The sequence below is a fragment of the Accipiter gentilis genome, chromosome 5 (genome assembly GCF_929443795.1).
Source record: "Accipiter gentilis chromosome 5, bAccGen1.1, whole genome shotgun sequence".
Classification (NCBI taxonomy): domain Eukaryota; kingdom Metazoa; phylum Chordata; class Aves; order Accipitriformes; family Accipitridae; genus Astur; species Astur gentilis.
Window position 1 is genome coordinate 46,093,641 of NC_064884.1, and position 23,070 is coordinate 46,116,710.

The following is a 23,070-nucleotide window of genomic DNA, read 5'->3' on the forward strand; positions in this document are numbered from 1 at the left end:
GGCCTGATAGAGAGCAAATACTGCTAGGTGATCTTTTTTTTTTTCTCCTCTAGTCAGCCACCTTCTTTTTTTCATCTTCTTCCATCTTTCTCATTCTTACCTTTTTGTACTGTGCATTCGGCTATTAATACAGATCACCACAAGGAATAAACTGCCCATTTTGGGAAGCGCGTCTAAGAAAAATTCAGCAAACCCCTGTTAAGATCCTATCCCTTTGTGTATCTTCTGTTTTTATGGTCAGCCACATTTGAAGCTAAAGAGTTATTTGATATGTTACACGTCCATTCTCTTCTGTTTTCCAGCCCCCCAAAGCATACTCTCACCACAATGGGGGCTGTAAGGTGGTCTAGCAGTGGATTGTGCTGCTGTCATTAAATGAAGCATGATGCTGTTTTTCTAGTTATTTTTCCTTATATTCCAACTGTGTGTTTTTGTCCCATCTGTTGTGCCAACAGTAGGCTCTAGCTGGTCCTGCCACCTTCTAATCCACCAAAAGTCTCTACTTTTCAGTCTGGTCAGACCCTTTGATCTAGTTGCTTTGAGGTCAGGACTGCTTGTGATGGTAGAAACAAGGAGCAGCTGAGGTCTCAGCTGACTTCAGTTTCCCCAGATCCATCTCAGGTAGGAGGGGAGAAATCTCTCCCCTTGGAGAGAAAACCCACCACTGGAGGTGGCCCCCAGGCAAGGCAGCTCTGCTGACAAGCTGGGGAGGAGGAGAATTGGCTGCGTAAGAAGTTCTCCCCCGAGATCTGACGCTTTCACCCCCAGAGCAGGAGTTTGGGTTATTTTTCCATATAGAAGAAGATGTGGGGAGAGGAAACCATAGCCCACTCTCAGCTATTCTGATGGTTGCAGCGTGCCACCACCCTTCCTCATCACCCACATGCATTATTTTTAGGGTTTGTTTGCCTCGCTTAACTCCAGCTCATTCTTTCTTAGGGTGACAAAGACTTCCCTCCCACAGCTACCCAGGTGGCACATCAGAAACCACAGCCATGCCTGGAGCAGCTTCCCCTTCGACTGTCACATTAATCAGTTTGTTCACTAGCAAGTGATGGGAAGCAGTGCCTGGGACAGCACGAGAAGGGAGAGGACAAACCAATGTCTGAGCTGAGATGGATGGGAGCAACTGCATTTAGTGAGGTCTCATTCCAGTTTACCTCCTCCTAATTCCAGTTTACCTCGCACCCAGCCCAGATCCATTGGGCACTGAGGGCTTTTAAACCGTAACTTAAAAATACACACTAGCACACATGCATGGATAAAGAACTGGCAGGGAATGAGAAATGATGAGCAGTGATACTTTATTTGGAGCAATGAGGAGTCCAGGGCTTCTGAGCAATGAAGAGGTTTCCCACACTGACTTGGAGAAGGGCTTGCAGGAACCACCTGGAATCTGCATGACTGTGACTAGGTGGTGGATGTCTCTCCTGCTTTTGATGTGGTTTATTGCAGACCAGTGGCCCCTTTCTGTAACAAGGGCCAGGCTTTTTTAATTGACATTTTAAAGAAGATTTAAAATGGAGATTGGCCCTAGTCTCTTAGGGTGTTGTGAAAGAAAGCTTATTTTTCTGTCTTGCTGGTAAAAGGTACTAAAATGGGTTAAATCTGTCCTAGAAATGCACCTTTTTTTCCTGTAACAGGTTCTGTGTAATTTGGCTGGGATATTTGTGGCCTAAGTTGTGATGTGGGGTGGTTGCTTGGGCTGAGTTTTACTGGTTTAAATTAAGGTTGTAAGTTGGAGCCTCTGTTTTCTTAAAATTCAGGAACTTTCCTATTCAAAAGCTTGTCTCACAGTCACGTCTGAGAAGCACAGGCCATTTTTAAAAGCATGGTGGCTTTCTGCAAATCCTGGGTTCTGTTTCATATTTTGTATGATCTAGTTCAGAGTTCCTGTTTCAGCAGGCTGCATCTCTTGCACAAATGAGCCCCTTGGACTCAGGGCCGTTGAGACATCTGACCTAGTTGTGGTAAGCAAGACCTAATGTTTATTTAAGGAGCCTTGGGTTTAGGCTGTCATTATTTAGAATGGTATTGTGGTGCTATGGTCTTGAGATGCTCCGTATCGCTGCTTGAACTTCTGGGCCGGATTCTGAAACTAGCCTAATGCTTTCTTTCTAGGGAGAAAACATGAGACATGCATTGTTTAGTGAAAGCAGAAATGGTCCTTAGTTTTGGCGCTCAAATGCCAAGCTTCGTGTATTCGGGTTTTCTTTGAGGTTCCTTCCTCTTTGATTCCATGGTTGCAATTATAAGACACTTCTTGTAAAGGCTGTTGATCATCTCCGTGTGCCTTGAGGCATAAATTAACTGGGGAGGTCAGGAAGAAATGTTCTGTGCATGTTAATCATGCTACATTGGCCTGTTTGAGTTGCAGAGCTGGATTAGATAGGCAGCTCATCTCAAATAGCATGGCAATTACTGCTCTTGCATTGTATGTAGGTGTTCTAGCCACCAGAGCTGTGATCACTGCCTCCCTCTGTGTGCAATTTGCACAGTAATATGGTATTTCGTTACTGACTTTTAAAATTTTAAAGTCAGCAATAAAATGTTACAACATAAAGACTTTTCACATAAACACTGATAAGTAGCTATCAGATATATTCAGTAGTGGAGCAGTGTTAAGGGAGTTGGGTTAACGGTTAAAGTAAAGGCTACTACTTAATCTATTGATGACTTGTTTACTGTATAATTCCTCAACAGATGAATTAAACCAACTTTTTTTCTACTTAGTTTATTTTACATGCTCTTTTTCCTGCAGGGCAGTACTGACATGAAGCTAGGCTGATCAACAAACAGCTCTTGACAGGACCAGAAGGATACGGTATGAACTATTATGATACATACAAGATACGTCCTATGGAGGAAATGCAATGGAAAAACAAAGGTACTTTTTAAAAAACTGTTATAATTTATTTTCCACAAATAGCAAAATACAGTCAGTTTTCACACTTCAGTGAGGAATCTTGAGTTAGGATCTTAAGCCAATGTTAAAATGATTCATCTAAATAAGTGGCCAATTTGTTCTGTCCATTAAATTTATTTCTTTTAAAAAAGCAATGCAGTCTGAAGTCACTGCTGTCTTGTTGAGGAGGCACCAGATGCAGCTGTCCCAGATGATGCTTTTAGTATCTCATTTGTATGGAAGCAGCTGCATGTTTTCATATTTAGAATACCTCTAGTCAATAAAGACCTTAAGACTTCTCAGTTTGTAGAAGGGGAATGGCTTTTATCAAACAGGAGACAAGTACAATTACATGTTTTGGTGAAGCAATTTCCTTGCTAGAATAAGTTAGGTGAATGTATTTTGCATAAAAAGTTTTAGTTAAAGCAGTGTATTTTCAGGGTACATTCATGTACATATTTAACTTTTTCTGTGTAAAGCAGCTTTACATATATGAATATACATTAAGAACATATTGTTACTGATGAAGAAAACTAAAAAGACCCTGTATTATGGGTGTTCCTTGCTCTGGCAAAGTTCTCATTAGCTGAGTGTCTTTCCTGAGTAAGGACTATAGGAACAAACCAAGAACAAATAACTATTCAGTGTCAGTTGTAACCCCCCATTTCATATAACAGAAGCACCACTTCTGTACATTTTACATGGGCATTATAAAAGAAAATGTGTTAAACGGTTGGATAGGATGGTACTTCAGCATAGACAGGTAATGCGGAGCGGAATGTGTTTTCTTCCTGAATCCTAGCTCTCGACAAAATCCCATACCCCAGAGCCACGTGGTTTATGAAGAATTTATTTCATTATGATAGCAGCCAGGTATATAACTGGCAACACTGTCTCAAAACCATCTAATGGAATTCTTTCCTTGAAAGGTTGATTTCAATTGTCATGTCTCTAAAGCAATGTTTTTTGACCTATGATCCAGAGAGTTCCCTGTATCACTCCTAACGGATCCACGTGTGGTATTGAAAAGAGTATAAATGGCTTTTTAGTCAGTGTGTTTTGCTCTGAATGTCCCCTGGAACATGCCTTACAGTTTCCACAAAGCTGTTCAGCTGCTGCTCTGGAGGGTGAGGCTATGTACATCCGCTGAGTTAGCCTGCTCCTGCCCAGCACCAAGAGCAGTACCTGGCCAAGACCTTTCGCCATCGACGTCTGGCTCTGGGGAGAGCTGCGCACTATGGGGATTAGAGCACGCAAGTCAGTAACAGATGCACAAACAATTGCAGCAGCTCTTCCCCAGTTGACATTCAGATGTCCAAGGACGGCAGTTCCCAGGGTATTCATCTGTCGGTAGGAATCTTCTCTCTTCTAGTAAATGCACCAACTGGCATTACATTCTGGGCTTCTTTTCAAGGTTTTATTTTACATGACAATAATCTGTTGTTCAGCTGCCATGTTCCTTTCAAGTACTTGACCCTGGCAGTGATCTTCAACATGTGACTGTCCTTTGCATTTAAATCAAACCACAGTGAATGGCATCTTTATTAGCACTGACAGTATGAATGCAAAACAAATTTTCAATAGCTTATAAGTGAAATACGTATCTGACTTAAAAGCCAGCTGCTGAAGTCCTTCTAGAAAGATATGTTGATCAAGAAGGGAGAAGAAAACCCACATTCTTGTTTATCTCTTGAGGTTGACAAGCAATAGCACAGAAGGCTCCCACATGTATGTGAAAATCGGCAGACTGTGTCTGCAGCAGCCAATAAAGCTAGGTATGAGCAAGCTTCAGATACTGGTGGACTGAAGTGGTTGGACCATGGGTGTTTTGCCTTAAGAAATGCATATGGATTTGCCCTGGGCTTGAATCTTTAAAATTCTGAGGATTCTGGCACCAGTCCGCTAAAACACATGCTTTATATCAAGTGAATGAGTAAAACGGTCCCTCAGCATGTCAGGAGTAAGGATGACATTGGGCCAGGCTGGATGGCTGAGTGATAAAAATGTATTTTAAGCACCTGGCTGAATTGGTGCAGAAGTGTCTGTTTCTTAGTTCAAGTTTGTATATTTGGAACTTGTAACTAACTTGTCTTTCTGCAAAAAGTTTGAATCTAAACTGTGCTAGCTAACCCTGCATCAGCCTTCTGCAGGCAGATGCCCTTTTAGAAGCTAAAGGAGACTTTATTTCCAGAGTGGAGCAGCATTTCCAAAGAATTCAAGTCAATGTTGGGACGAAATAACTTGCAGTCCTTAGGATGCTCCTTCTTTATAGGTGAAACGCCAGATATATGCAGAAGTGAAGTAGAATTTGTACTTTTCCTAACAAACATATGAGTTGCCACAATTATATACAAAGTTATTGAAATTATGTATATCATATGTATGGATTTAGTATTACTTACGGAAATTTCTGACTTTTCGTGGGAGAAGGCAGAGCAGAGAGTTGTGTGCTAGCATACTTCACAGCTTCTGTTAATTTGTATTATATTGGATTAAGCTTGGAGCCTTAGGCTGCTGGTGCTGTTTTGTCCTGAAGACTGAATCAGTGCAATGGGCATCATTTTTGTTGGTATGGAAGAGCAATAGGTAGTCTTGGTAAAAGCAACATTCAAAGCAAGGATGATGCTCTTGGAAGTTCAGCTATAAAACAAGCAAGTCTGTTGCACAAGTGTCTGTTTGTCTTGGTATTTGTTGCTTTTAGGGAAAATGTTCTATTTTGAGCATTACTCATTTTGACTAGGAAAGACTAAAATAAATGTGAAATGATGTGATGTGTTCTAGACTCACCGGTCTCCCTCTTCCTTACTTTGCTATTAGTTGCAGCTTTATTGAAGTCTCTCCATCCACGAGAGTGTTGGCTAGCAGGGCTCATTGCCTGAAATATGGGGAGGCTCCTGGGTTTTCCTCTTACAGCTGCCTTTCCTACAGTAGTGGCAGGTCTAGCTCTACCAGTAATTCAGAATAGAGGAAGTGTACAAAACAATTCCAGCTCGGTCAAAGTCTGCCTGGAGCTTGGCTTATGGGGAGAAGGTGGTAGTTGTCTCTGTCTCCATGGCAAAGGAAAACCTCTTGCTCTCACGGCAGGTGGACAGCTGCCAGAGGCGCTCCTGGCTCAGGCAGCCCAGCTCCTTCAAAAGCTTGAAGAGGTCGTTGCGGAATTTGACGCCAATGAAGGCGTAGAGGAAAGGATTGAGGCAGCATCGGAAGCAAGCCAGAGTGTAGGTCACATCATCTGCCATGTCCAGCTGCTTGCTCTCCTCACACGAGCTGGTGTGGTTGAAGGCTGAGATGGTCTTGGCCAGCATGACACCATTGTAGGGCAGCTGGAAGACAACAAAGACAATTACCACAGCAATGATGACCTTGATGGCTTTATTCTTCTCGAAGTTGCGGGCCTGGAGTAATGTTTTGATGATGATGAGGTAGCAGACGGACATGACGACTAGGGGAAATAAGAAGCCAAAAACCATCTGGGATACTTTGATGCCAGTGTTGAAGGTCTGCAAGTCATTAGCGATGATGGAACAACGGGGATGGTTGTCCGAGTTATTTACACCGCTGTGAACCAGCTCGGGGATTGAGAGGATGAAGGCCAGGAGCCAAATGAGGATGCATGTGACCTTGCTAATGAATATCATGCGGGGACGAAAGCGGTGGGCTGAGGCAGCCTGAACGATGGCAAAGTACCTGTCGATGCTGATGGACAGGAGGAGCAGCATCCCGCTGAAGAAACTCATTTTGCAGATGCAATAAACGGCTTTGCAGGCAAACTCCCCAAAAAGCCAGTGCATGGCTGCACTTGTGGCCCAAAAGGGGAGGGTCAGCAGGAAAAGGATGTCTGCCAGAGCCAGGTTTAGCAAATAGATGTCCGTCATGGTCTTGAGCCTTTTGAAGTAGATGTAGGTGAGCATCACCAGCCCATTCCCCAGAAGCCCCGTGAAGCAGATGAGGGAGTACATGGCTGGGAGGAAGGCAGCACGGAAGTTACGGACTTCTTCTTTCTCGCACAGGGTCTCGAACATGGTGTAGTCGATGGTTGTGTTGGAGTCATAGTCATCGGTGACATTGTTCCCGGTGCAGAACTAGAACAGGGAAGAAAAGAAGAGTGTATTGGGACAGGTACTGTGCGCCTCCGTGGCCGTCTTGGGCTGTGAAGCAGGCAGGAGTACCCAGCTGCAGAGAAGTCCCAGGGAGTTCCCAAGGGGTGGCTCATGCCAACATCATGAACAGAGTTGGCAAGCTCTAGTGGCTGAAAACATTTCCCATAAGTAGGGTGTGGGGTTTTTTGGGGCTCAAAGCGGGAATTCCGTGAGAATTGTTTAGTTTAGTGCTTAGCCGAAGTAACACCTGCAAACTCTCAAACGTGTGGCTGCTTTCCAGAATGTTTCAGGACCCACATACAGCTGTATGTACATAGTCAGCTGTTGAATAAAATGGGGAAAATAATACATCCTTCAGCGTTCTCCTTCTCTCAGCAGGGGTAACGTTTCCTCTTGACGGACTGTACTCGTTAGGCATTCTCTAACTTCAGTATTCCCTCCCTTCTCCCATCTGAGATATCCCTGTTGCTTACCTCCCCTGCTTGCTTGTGCCAGTGCTAGAAGAGGACTGCAGCGGTTGTCTTTGTAACCGGCAGCAACCTGGCACGGCAAGCAAGTGCCGGTGTCCTCCCGCACTTTCTGGTCCCGCTGCCGCCCCGTGCCCCCCCCAGCCAGGGCTGAGCCCGCTGAGCAGGGCTGCGAGCAAAGGGTTCCGTGGGAAGACAAAGCCGGAGCCTCTCTGGGCTGTTTTCTCTGCTAAATTAATAGAGGTGTCAATGAGACCGTGAGGAAATGCAGTGAGCGAAGCAGGAAACTGTTACCGTGCTGGCACGGACACGTTGCTGGTGTCTCATTCAGGCCCCTGCCCCTGATTTAAGTTCTGATTATTCTCGTTTCATCTTCCTACACTGTCATAACCTACAGGGCAGAGTGAGCTTGTGGTATCTCTGCCCTGCTTTTTTTGTGACTTATTAGTCTCCAGTACCTTCTCTTCATTGCACAGAGATGAAAGGTTTCCCCTGGATACCTCTACCTGTTATCACCGAATATCTTAGCTCGCTCTCCATCTCAGGCAGGCTTGGCTTTCACCACATCCTGCCTGCTATCTGAAGGCATGCCACCAGAAGTGAAAGGGAAAAGAAACGGGCTAGCAAAACTCTGCCCGCTCTGCTGAGCCTCTCGGAGCCCGAGCTGGGGGTCACGGTGTGGTGGAGCTACTTCTGTGGTTGTGGGAGCACCGGGGCCAGGTCCGCGGTTCAGGAGCTGGTCACAGCACAGCTAGGTACTTTGGGTTCTCCTTCCTGCTTCAGGTTTACTCTTAGGAGGAACAGGCAGAGGAAGATGCTGAGCCCTTCCTCCTTGGGCACGCCAGCTCTTCAACACTGACCTCAGTTAAAGCCCAGCACTCTGACCAGGTATTTGCAACGAGCTGGCTCTTCACAAGCACTCAGCGTAGGATGCTCTTGTCTTTCCTGAAAATGCTCATTTTGGTGCTAGAAGGGGACTGGGTTTTAACAGTCCAGGCCATCTTAAAATCGCAGTGTGTGTCATTGTTTTGGTTCTCTCTTTGTCTTCGCTCCTCCTGTTTGTTTTTCCTCTGGCCTCTAGCCCTGCTCTGCTGTCTCACCGCCCACCTCCACGCAGGCTGGATCCTTAGTGTGAGCAGCCATGTCCCCACGCATCTCTACAGGGCTGTGGGTGGCTGCTTTTTGCCTGTCAGAGTTTTCGATATCTCTCTTTACCCACAACACAAATGCAGCTGGATTTCAACAATGTTTTTAACATCTTACCTGAAAAATTAGAGGAAGGCTGAAAACAAGGGTGACCTTTAACTGCTTGCCTATAGAAGAAGGAGACACTGTGTTAGTGTTCATAGTTGAGTGGGGATTTCCACATGATGCCCACTTTGAAAAAGCAGTGGTAGCATACTTGACCGTGGCATTTACAACCCTGCAAAGCTCCCCACAGCTGGGTAAACTAAAACCTGATGAAGATGCTAACAGGATAACCCAGGGTCACATAACAAGTTACTGTCAGAGCACAGATTTAAGTCTCAGGTGTCTGGCCCCTCCAGGTTCATCTGTAAAGGCTGATAGCTGAGGACAGTTAACTCATTCACAGTGTACTTATTTTTATTTTATACTTTTTTTTTTCCTACACAGTCAGCAGCCTGTCTCCTGTGCCTTGTTCTGAGCTGTGAGGGCGTAGCATACTCAACCCACATAAAAACATACAGCTGTGAGTGCAATAAATTTGGCCCAGCTGTTCCCTGACAGAGCGGTGACTGGACTGCAGAACAGGAAAGCTCTGCTCCCTGCAGGATATACATGACTGAAGCTGGCTGAAATTTATTGCTTGTCTCTAAATATCAGAGTTGGCTTCTGCTGCCTTTGGATGTGGAGACGCAGGATGCTGACAGCTGGGAGCAAAAATTAAATTCAGAGCCAGATGTGATAATGGTGAGAGCAATCTCAGACAAACAGCTCTTCCTGCTGTGGTTAGCAGAGGCATAGAAGCCAGTGAAAGCTTTCTCTTTGCTCTATTTAAAGCTTGTACCAGCATCCACCTTGGGCAGTTACGACTGAAAGTTGCTCAAGCTAGAAGGTGATGTGGCAACTGTGAGAAAGCCCTCACCTCTGATACTCTGGCTCAAGCAGAAGATTTGTCCTTCTTGAGGGAGAGTTGGCATCAGCTGTCATCAGTTGGCATCAGTATGCCTGTCATGCTGCTCATCCTAGGATGTCTCTCTAGGCACTGGCTAGTTCCCTGCGCTGCAGCCCCTCACTTCCATGCTGATTATGCTGATTATCTGGTCCAGGGTCACTGAGCAAGGCTGGGGCAGAGGCAGGAGATGCCCTTGGCTTCAGCTGCCTGTTTCTTTCAGGGAGTATGGCTTTGTCCCTGTGGATAAGCCTGTTTGTTCATAAATTTGGCTGATTCCTTTGCTGCTCTTGTGCTTAGCAGTCTATCGTACGCAGCTCTGTTCTGTTTCTTTGCAGAGCCCCTTTGCACCCTTCCCTTCTCTGCCACTCTCCTGTTCAGGTATTGCACTGGACCAGGATGGTGAACTTCCACTACTTCAGGTAATTGCAACTGTTGCACCAGTATCCCCACTTTGTCACGTGCAATAGCATCATTAATAACAGAAATAGTTACTTTTGGTATCTGTGATTGGAGAAGCTTGAGTGGGTGAGAGATCCTCAGCGACATGTGAAAAAACCCTCCTACTTCTGATCCCCAGAGCCGTATGTGAGCTTCCCACTATGTCTTGTAGAAGTTTGTGCCTTGCCTTTCTCCCGTATTTTCATCTTTTATACTTATGCAGCTGGGTGCTCATTTATGTTCATACAGCCCTCACCTCTGAATCCTCCTGGGGCACTCTGAAAGGTGTAATAGTGCAGTTTACAGTCAGGAATGGAGTATGCCAAGGTTGGGCTTGAGGATTAAGGGGGACTAAGTTCTGTCTCTATTTTCGGTGTGTCTGATGACTTTCACTTTGATCAGTCCCAGACTGCAGGAAGAGGTTTGGTGACTATATGGTGTAGCCATCTCACCCTTCAAACTGCTAATCTAACTTTTTTGCATATTACACACAGGAAATACACTGAAAGCCTAACCACTTAAACCTGTGTCCTGGTTTTGGCTGGGATAGAGTTAATTTTCTTCCCAGTAGCTGGTATAATGTTGTATTTTTAAATTCACCTGAGGGGTGAACTTAAGCAAGCCTAGACTGTAATTGCCCTCCCTGCCTGGGATACAGGCATGGGGTCCCTGACTTCTGCAAAAAAAGCCCAGCCATTGGAGTCTTCAGTCTTTGGTTCCACCTTCTTAATAGCCTGGTTTCCAGGGGACTCCTGGAGTTGGTGCTTATGTCTGCCTGTGCCTGGGTAGTAATTACCTCTGCTGGCCCATCTCAAGCACATTGGGCAGGGGCTGAGGCCTCAAAGGCAATTAACTTCCTAGAAGCTGTATAAAAAGGAGGCAGAGGAGAAGAGCCACTCTCAGCCCACAGGGGAAGGGCACCAACCTAAATCCGACTCTGTCAGTGCATTTCTTGGTTTGCAGTTTTCTGTCGCCTCATGCAAAGGACGCGGTGCCGCCTAGTGCCAGGCTGATGCACCAGCTGGCCAGCCCAGGACTATTGCCCCCTAAGCCCGGTACCATCTTCCTCTGCTTTTTTTGCATCTCCCCTTCAAGCCCCAGGACCAGCCCAGCCTTTACTTAATCTGAAAAGTCATGAGCTCGCAGCCCTGGTGAGTTGCTGTTCTTTTCTTTTTTTTCTTAACACACTGTGAAGTGACTAACGAAATAGAACTGATAAAGTGACTCAACTAAGGATCCTGAAACAGTTCAGCTAAGTATCATTCCTTTGAAGATCTTCACGCTATTTTCTTTTTTTTCCCTCAGTTGCTGTTTCAAGTGTCTTAAATGTCAAATGATTTTTCAATATAAAAAAAGCTTGCACTGTTTCTTCTCCTCATTCTGTCCCCCCACCTCAGCTTACGCATTTGCAAAGGCATAACCAGAGACGCAACACAGACTTGTGGTCCTCCTGCATGAGTTTGTTGAATGAGTCTCTGTGTCACCAGTTTCAGACAGACTGGATGAGACTCCCTTCTCCCTGCAGTGCTCTTAGGGGTCCAGGGCAGTGGGGGAGAGGGAGAAGCAGCAAATAAGTTGCAGAGAGGAAATGAGACATACTCTGGAGTTCAATAGGCAATTTTAGGTAGCTTTCTTGACTTTTTCTTTCTTTTTTTTTTTTTTTTTTCCTCTGGCAGTTCTCTGCAGTGGGTATTTTCCTAAAGTTTTGTTCCTCAAAATATTAAGAAAAAACCCCTCTCAAAAGTCCCCACAAACAGTTGAAATAGAAACCTCATTTTATAAAAAGATAACAAAACCCCATTACAGCAAATGAGTCAGATGTGTTATAAAGCCCCATGTCAGCCCCCATGTCCCTCAGCTGGTGATGCAGTGGTTTGCTGCAGTTCTTAAAAGCATGCTCCTGTCCTGCAGGACCTGGGAAAAGGTGGAAAGGAGACTTGCTCCATACAAATGAAAGAGGGAAGGGCTCTGCTCTCTGCTGTTGGTGGCAGGGCATGGGGGACAGGGGTCAGTGACCCATCAGTTTTGAAAATCCTCCTCCATGGAGTAAACGCAAGAGGTGGGATTCATCCCACTGAACTGTAGCCCTTGACATGCGGTTAGTTGTTTAGGCTGCCTTGATAGTAAAGGGAAAGAAACGGGTGTTTTTAAGGTATGGCTCAATTGCCATGAGGTAGGCATCTGGGGTGCAGTTCATTCCATGTTATGGCAGAAGGCTTGGTGAGTTTGGACAGATGAACCCATCCAATTTATCTGAATCTCCCTCAGCATCAGCAACCAATCTTAAGCAAAATAAAAGAAGCTGTAGTAGCAGTGAATCCCCCCCAGGTATGCCCAGAAAAGCTTCTGACAGTAAGAAATATTTGGTAGCAGAAAATCCATCCAGAGGAGGAAAGAGGAGAAGAAACACAACCATGTAGGATGGTTAAAACTGACTGGACAAACAAAATCCTGCAGAATGAAGCACTAGGTCAGCTCCTACCCAAGCAGGTCAGGCTCTAAGCAGGCCCAGTGTGGAGGAGCAGCTGCTCACCTCTGCTGGTGCTGAGGAATGCATGAAGTGGAAAACCAAGAGTTGGGAACGCTTTAGGGAGTATTGGCAAAGCTGAGCAAACCTGCTCTGGCTAAACCCTTGTGGTGAAAGAATGTTTTTCTGTTGGCCAGAACTGCAAAGCAAAAGTTTCAGTCTTGAGCACCTTAGCACGTATGTAGGCAGCGAGTAACGTACTGTTTATATCTTTAAACATGTACTGGTTTCTGGTGCCTCTTCACCATCCGTAGTAGACTTTTGGGGAAAGAACTGGGTATTTCTGAGAAATATTAATCATACTTAAATGATATAATGACTATTGGCAGTTAACAGTTCAGTCCCTGTTCTCCCCCCACCTTTCCCCTCTACTTCTCACAACTAGCAGAGGAAAGATACCATCATTTCAGGAGTGAATAGACCCAGTGAAACATAAGTCATATTTTTATTTCATGTGTTCCTAGATCTGTTACAGAAGAAAGTTAATTATCTGCCTGCACCCCTTTTGGGAAATTGTGACTCAAAAGACAAGATAAGCAGAGATAAGCAAGTTAAGAATGAATTTTTTAAGTGAGCCAATCATGTTTCCTAGATAACTGTTAAAAAAAAAAAAAAAAGGCAAGCAATAATGCTGTGCATCTTCCAGTGCCGTGAAATACTTCTTTTGGAATATTCATCTGAAATACAATAATAGGACAAAAACTCCCCAAATACTGAACCCCTTAAAACAAGAAACCTCCAAAGCACCCACATGGTGTTGCAGAGGCCAAAAGTTTAAATGAGAGAAGAGTGATGTGTGGTGAGCAGGTCCCACTGGGTTATGATGTGTTGGTTTGGATGCAGGGATTCCAAAATTCAGGGATTTCCTAAGCCACTGATCGCCAGAAGCTGTGAGGAGGCATCCCTGAGAAGAGTTCCCTTTGCCCCGTCCCTGCTTCTGCCTGCTGGGTCCCATGGGACCCAGTACCTCCAGTGTGTACCGCTGGAGCATTCTGCATCCCCCAGCTGCTTCTCCCCAGTGTCACTTCAGAGGCTGGGAGACCCTGAGCTCCCCCTTCCCAAGGCAGCACAGGGTACAGCACCAGCTGCACTCTATGTGGAACACCCATCTGCTTAATCCAGAAATCACTGCAGACCTTTCAAGAGGAGAAATCCCTGCCTGGAAAATGAGGACTAGTTTAGGGGCTGAAAGAATGGACAAAGAGACAAAAAGTGGTTATTTTCCTAGCTGTACCACACTAGCTGTGTGATTTTGCATGAGTCGCTTTAAGTTTTTGCATATTAATTTCTTCAAAAAAGGAGAGCGCGATAGTCCCCATTCCTGTGCTACAGTCTAAGGCACCTGTAGGGCATTTGGTGCTCAAATCTTGGTGTATTCACAGACTTGTCTCTAGCTCTGTCTGCAGCACTTCACACAGGACATCTACACCTCCCTGCATACTGCCTGCTGCAGTGCGGGGAGGCACAGGGAACCTTCTCACATCCCAGTTAATTTAAAGCTCTGATTTGAAAATGTCACAGAGAAAAGGCAGCTACACCTTCCATTTCATCCTGTTACAAGGCTTAATTCATTACCTGGAACGGGGCTTTACTGGGATGAACTCCATGGCTACTGTCTCATCCCTCTCACAATCCTTCTTACAGCTCTGACCGAGCTCTGGCATAAAGAGGTAGCGGTTGTATTATAAACCCAGTTTGGTTAATCTGGTTATAAACTAACTTACTGACCTAGGCTATTGCATTTATTCCTCTTCCCTGCACTCCCTCAGTCACATTGGGATTAGTGTTTGCAAATACTTGAGCAATAAAAAAATAAAACCAAGCAAAAAAGGAATACATCATAGTCTTAGAGGAAAGAAGAGCCTGTATCTTATCTGCTACATCTCCAACCCACAGTGCCATTGCCCTCCTAGAGCTGCCCACCTGCTCAAGCTTCTGGAATTTTGTGACTGCAGAGTACTGGGAGTGAAAGAACAATAATGAATGGCAAAAGAAAATGTGAAACTTTCAGCGGGAAACAAAAACAGACTGTCTTGTGCCTCCTGGGCTAATGGGGTGTCATGTACCAAAGAAAAGAGGCTTCTCTTGCTTACTTGCTCCTCTCTGCGTGCTTTGTGATGGGGTAATCTGTGGTAATACAGACCCATAACAAATGCACTTACTCAGGGCTGTTCCAGCTTGGAGCAAGTGCAAACCCATAATTTTTGCAGCAAAGTTTTCTTGCTGCAGTAAAGATATTCATTAATAGAAACAATTTGCAAAAGACTGGACAGACTTAGCCAACAATAAACTTAGATGTACTTGCTCCTAATTCCTTGATTTATTCACTGAATTAAAATATTGCCAAGGAGATAGCATTCTCTTTTTTTTTATTTTTATTTTTATGTTTTATTAAGAACATAGAAGAAAAGATACAAATTATGTGAGAAGAGCTCATTTGCTTTGGGACAAAATAGCTCCTTGAAATTGCCTCCAAACATATTTTTTCATGTGTGTGTTTCTGAAGTAGAGTTGTAAAAAGAACTTTACTATTAAAAAAAAAAAAAAATGAGGAAGATGAAAGTCTTTTATATTGTTTAAATAGTCTGTTAAAAGTGCTTCGTCTATGTGTCATAGGGCATGAATTTGGCATTATTAATAAAGCTGAAGACAAAGCCAGAGGCTGCAGAACAGGTACTCACCACCATCCATGGTCTTGTTTCAAACAGAGGCGAAGTCACAAGGTTAGCAAGAGCATCGTATGCTCCAGCGCAGCCTCAACGCACCGCAGCTCCTGCCAGAGACCCTTTTTGGGAAACTCTGTCTTTTATACTTCCTGCACCTCTGCGAGAAGCTCGTGACACACCCTGGCGTCACTGACATTTACCAGACCCTCCTCCTCCTCTGTGTGCTTTCACTAATACAGGGACGTTGTGCTGTGTGCCACGCTGCCTTCAGACACTCGGGGTGTTCAGGTGCTTCCTCAGCACACGCAGCCAAGGGCTGCGGACGTGCAGTTTTTACTGAGACTCAGTGAAATGAAGTGGGTTCTGCTTTTGCACTGACACGTGAGAAATTGTCTGTGGTGAAAGGGCAACAGGAAAGAGTCTCCTTTCTTGTTATCTCTCCTCTCCACGGCAGATCCTGCTTCACCTGCCAGAGCATCCACCAGAACCCAGTGCTGTAGGAAACAGGACAATTCCCATCTCCTCCGCCAGACCCTTTCTGGGGAAGGTGTTCAACTACCACATGAAAAATCTCAGTGTGCGGGACTGCTAGTGCCGAGCATCCCTGTGCCCTTCTCCCACATGCTTGCGGCATCCTTTCTAGATTATCAGCAGCTCAAGTGAGTAAGTGGACTTTCCGCCCCGCTTTCTGCTTTTGGGTGGTTTTGTGTTACCATCTGCTGAGTATCAGCATGCATCATCTTCCTCAAAAGATTTTTGCGCTTCTGCGGTTCCTTGCCTTCCCCACCGTCACGTTACTGCAGAAGTTTCAAACCTCAGGACATAGCCCTGGGAGGACCTGCAGCACCATCAGCTCTGGTCACTGCCTTGACAGGGAGTCACTTCATCCAGTCCTGTTCCTAAATTGATCAGCTTCAATACAAATCAGTGGCTTTTGTTTTGTTGCTGTCCAAGGTGGACCCCTGCTCTTGGAACAAACTCCTCTAACAGGTAGAAACATCACCAGCTCCTCATGAACTCGCTGTCCTTCCAAGATGACTCAAAAGTATTTGCTTTGGCATCTTGTCCTCTGCGTCTTCTTCTTACAATATGTCAATGCTGTTACTGCAGCTGGGACTGATGAAAAAATAAAGCATCACAGGATGGATCCCAGATAGAGTTTACAATCCCTAATGGGTTCAAAAGCACCTGGCACTTATCCTGCAGTGACACATGCAGGTCACCTGCGCAGTGCTGGAAGAAGGTGAAGCAGCTCAGGATGGACCCAAATGAGCCAGTTCACTGAGCAGGAAACTTCCAAAACCAGCCAGAAAGACCAGTCTCATGAGAGAGAGAGAACACAACTTAGGCAATGTTTATGTGGCTGGGAAACACGTAAAGAGGCACTATTCTGCTTCAGCAAATTGAAATAAAGGAAAACCTATGCTACCTGTGTTGTATTTAGGCCAATTTAGAGATAATCTGTTTACTTTGTATCAGAGAAGTAACTGTGTAGTTAAATAGCTATTATAAAGTGCCAGGCAGCTACTGTCTGGCTCATGAATCGCTGTCCTTTTCAGGGTAATCTGATCCATGTCTTAATTATCTGACCATTATATGGGATACGTATTACATGGAGCAGTTAAGGTGCGTTAAATGAGTTGATCAGTTACATCAACACCAGCACTTCAGCCCTGCTCCTCATACAACCTTCGGAGGCAGAATCCAGCTCACTGCAAGTAGCTTCAGCCAGCATCCTAGCAGAAATAATTTTGGGAATGATGCCTTTCCGAAGCATTAAAACACTACAAGCAGTGAATATTTGGTAGTCCGTGGCTCTTGGGAAGAGTAAGCACTTTTAACTGCTGGAGAGAGCCGATTTGTTTCCCCCAGCACAGTGTTGTTAAAAAACCCAACATTACGGTGGGATGTTTCTATTCAAATTATTTTAAGATGACGTAATGGCTAACCACAGCCAAAAGAGAACTTCAGTAGAATTTGAGTACATGTAAAAGTCTGATCCTATAGGCAAGGCAGCAAGCGATCAGTAGCTTTAACGTCAACTACTTCAACATGAAGCCACATGTTTCACTCCCTAGCTCTCTCAAGCCCAAACTGAATATATCTGAAGGGAAGGATCCCGTGGGTGGTCTCAGATCCATGTAAACACCCATCCAGAGTTTCAGGCCTTCCTTAGACATTGTGTCAGCCCCACTGTCAATTAAAAACCTCAGTGTTTCCCTCTCAGTACGCCAGTGCCACTGTGGTTCTGATCCCATCCTGGGGTATTTCATGTATAGGATGCTGAGGCTTGAAGACTATCAGCATTTTTATCTGACTTCACAGAAGGTGACCCACACTTTCCTTAGCACTCTCTAAGCACACATCACCGGCTTTTCGGCACGCTCGCTTTTGACTTATCTCAGTAGGCAGGTGCAGTTCACATCTCTGTGACTCTATTTATTGCTCTGTTTTCCTTTTGTTCATCAATTATCCAAGCAGGTATGCTGCCTTTGAGAGTTTTATCTTTTAACCACTTCCGCCAAGAAGGACTAGAGATGAAATACTTCTCTCAGGTACAGGCAGAATACTTAGAAATGGTGGGTGTAAAGCCTTTAAACATAATCACAGTGCTGTCTGTGGGAGCGGTGGGTATGTAGAGATAGGCATGATCACCTAGATTTGCTCTGTACTCGCACTGCTACTAAAAGCGAGCGGAAGAGACTGTAAGACCTCAGTGAATCCATCTCCAGATCCATGGTGGCTGAAGCCAAAGACAACAAGAGAAAGGAGGCAGGCAGTTTGCAGTTTGTTTTCTGCACATACTCCCAAGCTTTAACTTCAAAGTTTTGGTTCACGCCACGTTCTGTATTGTCAGAGCCAATTAAAGCAAATAGTTTTCCTTAAAAAAGAATGGGAATTATTTTAAAATAAACAATTTACTATGCCTTCATAACACTGAGTCTTCTTGTACAGTCATGTTTTATACCTAGGGAGTTCTCAAAACATTTATTAAAGCTTTGCTTAATTTGATTGTGTATATTTGCAGTCCTTTCATGCCTTAGTGTTTCTGTCTCTTTGACATATTCCCTTTAACATGTGCATCTCATGAGCCATCTTTTACAAAAGCGTGATCCTGCATGAACAAACATAGCGCACTTCTCAACAGTGCCAGGCCCGATATATGCCAAGAAAGCCACACTGTGCTGTTTGCTCACAGGAACCCATTTGTTACCCTAAAGTTAAATTAACTATTAAAAAAAAAAAAAAAATCAAGGCTGAAAATACCTGGTAACTTATGTTAGAACCTAGGTTACTCTGCTGACCTCGACTGCAAGAAGAGTGATTAAAATTTGTTGCCCAGGTCACGATACTAGAGCTAGATGGCAGTTGTTCATCAAAGGGACTTCTCAAAAGAAAACACTGTTCCTAATAAATTCCACAGCAAGTTAGCTCAGCAAGAAAGATTTCAGTTCCGCTTGGTTCCACCTGAACTGAAACATTGAATTTGCTGAACTGAATTGAAACATGTAATCTTGAATTGGTCTGACATTAAATTGTAACTCATTCAGGAATGAAATATCTCACGGGAATTTAGTTACTGTATTTCACATCTCTGTCCTGTGTGTAAAATTGGACTTCGTACAGTCTCTCCTTCAACTAAGTCACACGGACATCCCAAGGCAGAAAGGATCCCGGTGCCTCACAGGAGATGGTGCCTGGCCAGGACGCACAGGCTGTATGATCTTAGAAAGCAGAACTCATAAGGCTCTACTGCACTTCAGCAAGGTGTAATTCATTCTGAGAAAAACACAACACAAGATGTTTTTACATCCTGAATTCAAAGCCTTCCTGTATTTTCCACTAATTTTGCTTTAAGTGAATTGAGTTGAAAGCAGACTTTGAAACATCACTTTCTCAGCAGGTGGAGAGTCCACGCAGCTGCAGCCAGCTCTGCCCATGGCTACGCAAGAGCCCCCCACACCGCTTCAGGGATCGGCTCACGTGGGACTGAGCAAGCGGCACGAGTGGTTTCAGGTAGGCAAACTGACATTACTGAAGCCCAGCTTCAGGCTGAGCACTGAAGAAGGTTTTGCTTACAAGCAAAAGCATCACAGTTCAAATCCGGGTATTGTAGGTCCCTTGCAATCTGCTGACCTGTCCTTCTCTTTCCCTGCCTCCTGCCACAGGACAAGACAGCGTGAAGCACCAAAGGAGCTACATCCCCCAGCTCTCAGCTCTGTTGTTCTGCTCTTTCGTTGACCTAAACCACTGGGAACGTTTCTCCCCTTCGCTGTAGGAAGCCAGAGTCCCTAGACAGAAGCATTGGTGAGTTAAGGGTGAACCTGACTCAACTGCCCACTTCCCAGTAATGTCCCTCCTCTTACATCAGGGAGGGACCCTGACAGCTCCTCTGCTGTCCTGCTTTGCCCGGCAATGCCAAACCAAGATACTTGGGATCTCCCACCTCCAGTTTTGCCTCTTGCCCAAACACCCCTCTCAGCTCTCAAGCTACTGAGCTGGCATTTTGGGAGGCACGCAGGGAAAGTTTGTGCGTTGAAGTCAGTAGGTTTACTCTGGGGGGGCTTTGACACAGTCTTTTCTCAAGCAAACAAAATAGCAGAAGTGAAATTGTGAGTAAATTCCTGACATTAAGACCAGTACTGACCTGGGATTCCTCACCGAGAGGAGTTCTTAGAGCAGTTGTAGGGGATGCCCTGAAAATCGCATGATTGTGATCTCACCATGAGGTTATTAAAAGATCCTTATCCTCCCAACAGAGGAATTAATCTGCACAGCAGGCAGGCTTTTGTCAGCGACGTGCAGTTGCCCACGTTGCCTGTTGGTCAGTCCCAGGAGGGAAGGGCACACACTTGGTGTCACTGGGAATTTACCTTCTTCATGCCTGCGTCATGTCACGGGTGATGGCCTTTCTCTTCAGTTCTTTTTCTGGAGAGAGGAAAAAAAAAAAAAAAGCAGTTTCACCACATTGACATCTGCTCTGCACTAAAGCAGCTTCCTCAACTTGCAGTCCAGGAATTGAGCTGTGACAAGGGAAACGTACCCAGAGACACAAGTGGGGAGAAGTCAGGCTGGCAGAAACACAGACGCTCTGCTTGCTACCGCTGAGGTGCGGAGGCCAAGCTGGCTCATCGGCCGCTGGCCGCGTGTGCTGCTGGTTCCTCCGTCCCCTCAGCCCTCAGGTCAGGGCTGGGGGGCTTCCCATGAGACCTGCTCCATTTTGTTTGCCCACACTACCAGGTCCGTTTGTATGCGGAGGGACCTGTGATGAGCAAACGGATCCTTTCTGGCCTGAACTAACATGAAAGAGACAGTGATCACCCCAGAATGACAGGTGGGGAAAGGAGAGAAGATGAAAAAAAAAAGAAGAAAAACTCCTGGGATGTTGCAGGAACTGTGTATGGCCACTGGTTATGTCTAGAGAGGGTTTTGAAGCCTTCCCTGTACTTCATTCCCACACAGGTGGGCAAACTGCTGGGAAGTTCCCACAGGATATCAAACCCTAATGAGCAATTCATTGTTTAGGGAAATAAAGAGATAGTATTATGTGTCCTAAAAAAGAATTGAGGGTTAAAGTGTCTGCTGACCATACAGCAAGCATCCTACCTGTGAGCCTACGTTACCATGTTCAAAAGGTGTAAGATTTAACACCAATCCCCTGCGGCCTTTGAAAGAAAACTGGGTATAGAAACAGGGAATAATCCCATCGGTGGTTTCTCCAAGAAGAACCCATCCAGTCTTCTCTATCACAGATGTGGCATTCTTCATCCCTGGGCTTAAAAAATAACAATAATAAAAAAATCACATTGTGATTTTTCACGCCCTTTCTGTCCTTACTGTCACTCTTTCTGGTTTAGCTTCCTGGTGCCAGGATTAAAATGGCTTTTTCTTGCCTTTTTAACAGAATTGAGTGAAAAAAGCAAATTGAAACGAGCTGTTTACAGAAATTGTAGACTTTTACAAGTCAGAAGTGAAGCTGTACGTGGTAATTTACAACAAAATAAGACACCAGCCCAATAACTGCAAAACCACTTCAAAAAAACCCCTTGAAGATGTGGAAAAAAAAGCGCGTCAAAGTGAAAGAAGGGAACCGAGAACAAAAACAGTGAGACAGACCTAAACCAGAGCAGGATTCATGCTTTCATGCCTAGAGTCTAGTAGCTGATCTCCACTTGGTTATCAGTACAAATTCGACTGGGGAGAGATTTGCGAGAATCACTGTCAATAATGTTCTGCATACATAGGGGAGACTCAAATCCAGGAATCAAAGCACTTAAGTATTCAAAACCTTGATCAAGTGTTGCAGGATCCTTCGAGGCATGAACAGTTACGGCTGCAATCAGTCTGAGATGAAACCGGGACTCGCTGGGTGCCTGCCCGGGAGAACAGAGTGCAATTACAGCTCGTTTGTCTAACATGATTAAACACCACACTTCTGCAGTACAGCAATGGCAGTTTATATCGAAGGTGCCCAGAGAGCTTAAAGCCAATTTCCATCCTCTGCTGAAGTTGTACAAGCATCTATTACAGCACTCACACCTGCATTTCTCTTGTCTAGGTAGGCAGTAGGAGTCACCGAGAACAGACAGCAAAGCCACAGTTCGAATCCAGAATTCCTTGCCCTCCATCTCTAACTGCGAGAAGAATCGTTCCTGACAGCAGTGGGCTTATTGAACACCGCAATCGCCTGTCCCCTTTCCCGACAGGAAGCAACCTAGCAGAAGTAGTGCTGTGTATGTTATACGAGTACTGAATTAAAGATGTGGAGCATTATACCCAATTCGGTGGAGATGCTACCGTGAGGCAATGCTAACAGGCTGAAGATGGTTTCTGTTCAAGGTGAGATCCAAAACAATAACAACAAACACATTCCTAGTTCACATGTGAGCACAAAATCTGTAATGGACTGAAGAGAGCAGTTTGCAATCTCGTGCCTCCAAGTGCAATAGGTTTCCAAAGGGAGATACCAAAGCCTAATGACTGCAGTAAGCTTTACCTGCTACTGAAGAGGTGCTGCAGGTCACTGGCGCACAGCAGCTATCTTGCAGTAAAATCCGGGAAGGGCCCAGCTCTGTAGTTTTTAATGCAATACAGTTCAGAGACAAAAAAACCTGGATTGTTTGTGCTAACTATTGCACCCACATCTTATCTCCACAGCACTGCTTGAGCCAAAACACTAGTGCATCCTTGTTACTTTGCTATGAAATCCTGCCCTTCCTCAGCAGAGGAGACAGTTTGTGGTACAAAGCATTGACATAAATGAAAGTTATTCAACACTTACACTCAAAAATCCCAGAAACTATTACTAACAAACTTTGCACTCTGGATTATTTTTTTTTTCCTTAAGTGTACAAGGATATACTGATAAATTAACATGCATGGACAAAAGTGGATTAGTTAAATTGCATTAAACCTACACAAAGACACGCTTATTCAGAATTAATGTGATCTTAAGTCACTGTAGCTTAATTCACATTGAAAGTTAAATTAGCGTACCTATAAATTACCCTTATTGACTAATTGAATCAACTGTGGCAGGATTACTGAGCAGGGTCACGTCAAGTTATCCAAGAGCAAAGTGGAAATTACATCAGTTTGCCTGGAAAAACAAGTCATACCTGCAGTGAGAGACTGACAGTTTTCTTTTTTCAAGCAGGAGAAAACATGTGCTGGGCTGGAAGATTCTTCCTGGAGCTTTTCCTATGATCAGCCCATACAAACCTTTGCTGGTGCAAAAGTGGTTTTACACTCTTCTCTTTGGTCACATTTATCCAAGAGCAACTTAAACATAAAATCTAGGGCTAATATTTTAATTTCTGCCCTTTGTGG

The 23,070-nt window shown here is 44.8% G+C and overlaps 1 protein-coding gene across 1 annotated transcript; it reads right to left on the minus strand.

The window, feature by feature from the left end:
- Positions 1-2,971: 2,971 nt before the first annotated feature.
- Positions 2,972-15,323, minus strand: CCR7 (C-C motif chemokine receptor 7). The gene is made up of 3 exons (XM_049801101.1): positions 15,256-15,323; positions 8,736-8,785; positions 2,972-6,987 (listed from the first exon to the last, which is right to left on the minus strand). The coding sequence occupies exons 1-3, from the start codon at positions 15,263-15,265 to the stop codon at positions 5,923-5,925; spliced, it is 1,125 nt and encodes a 374-aa protein (XP_049657058.1). The 5' UTR covers positions 15,266-15,323; the 3' UTR covers positions 2,972-5,922.
- Positions 15,324-23,070: the final 7,747 nt, after the last annotated feature.

What these genes read in the sequence shown, in the direction of transcription:
- CCR7 (XM_049801101.1), bottom strand. An exon ending in GCCTTCCTCTAATTTTTCAG is followed by an intron (nt 6,988 to 8,735) that starts GTAAGATGTTAA and finishes TCCCTGTTCTAG; the next exon opens with TTCTGCACCGGGAACAATGT.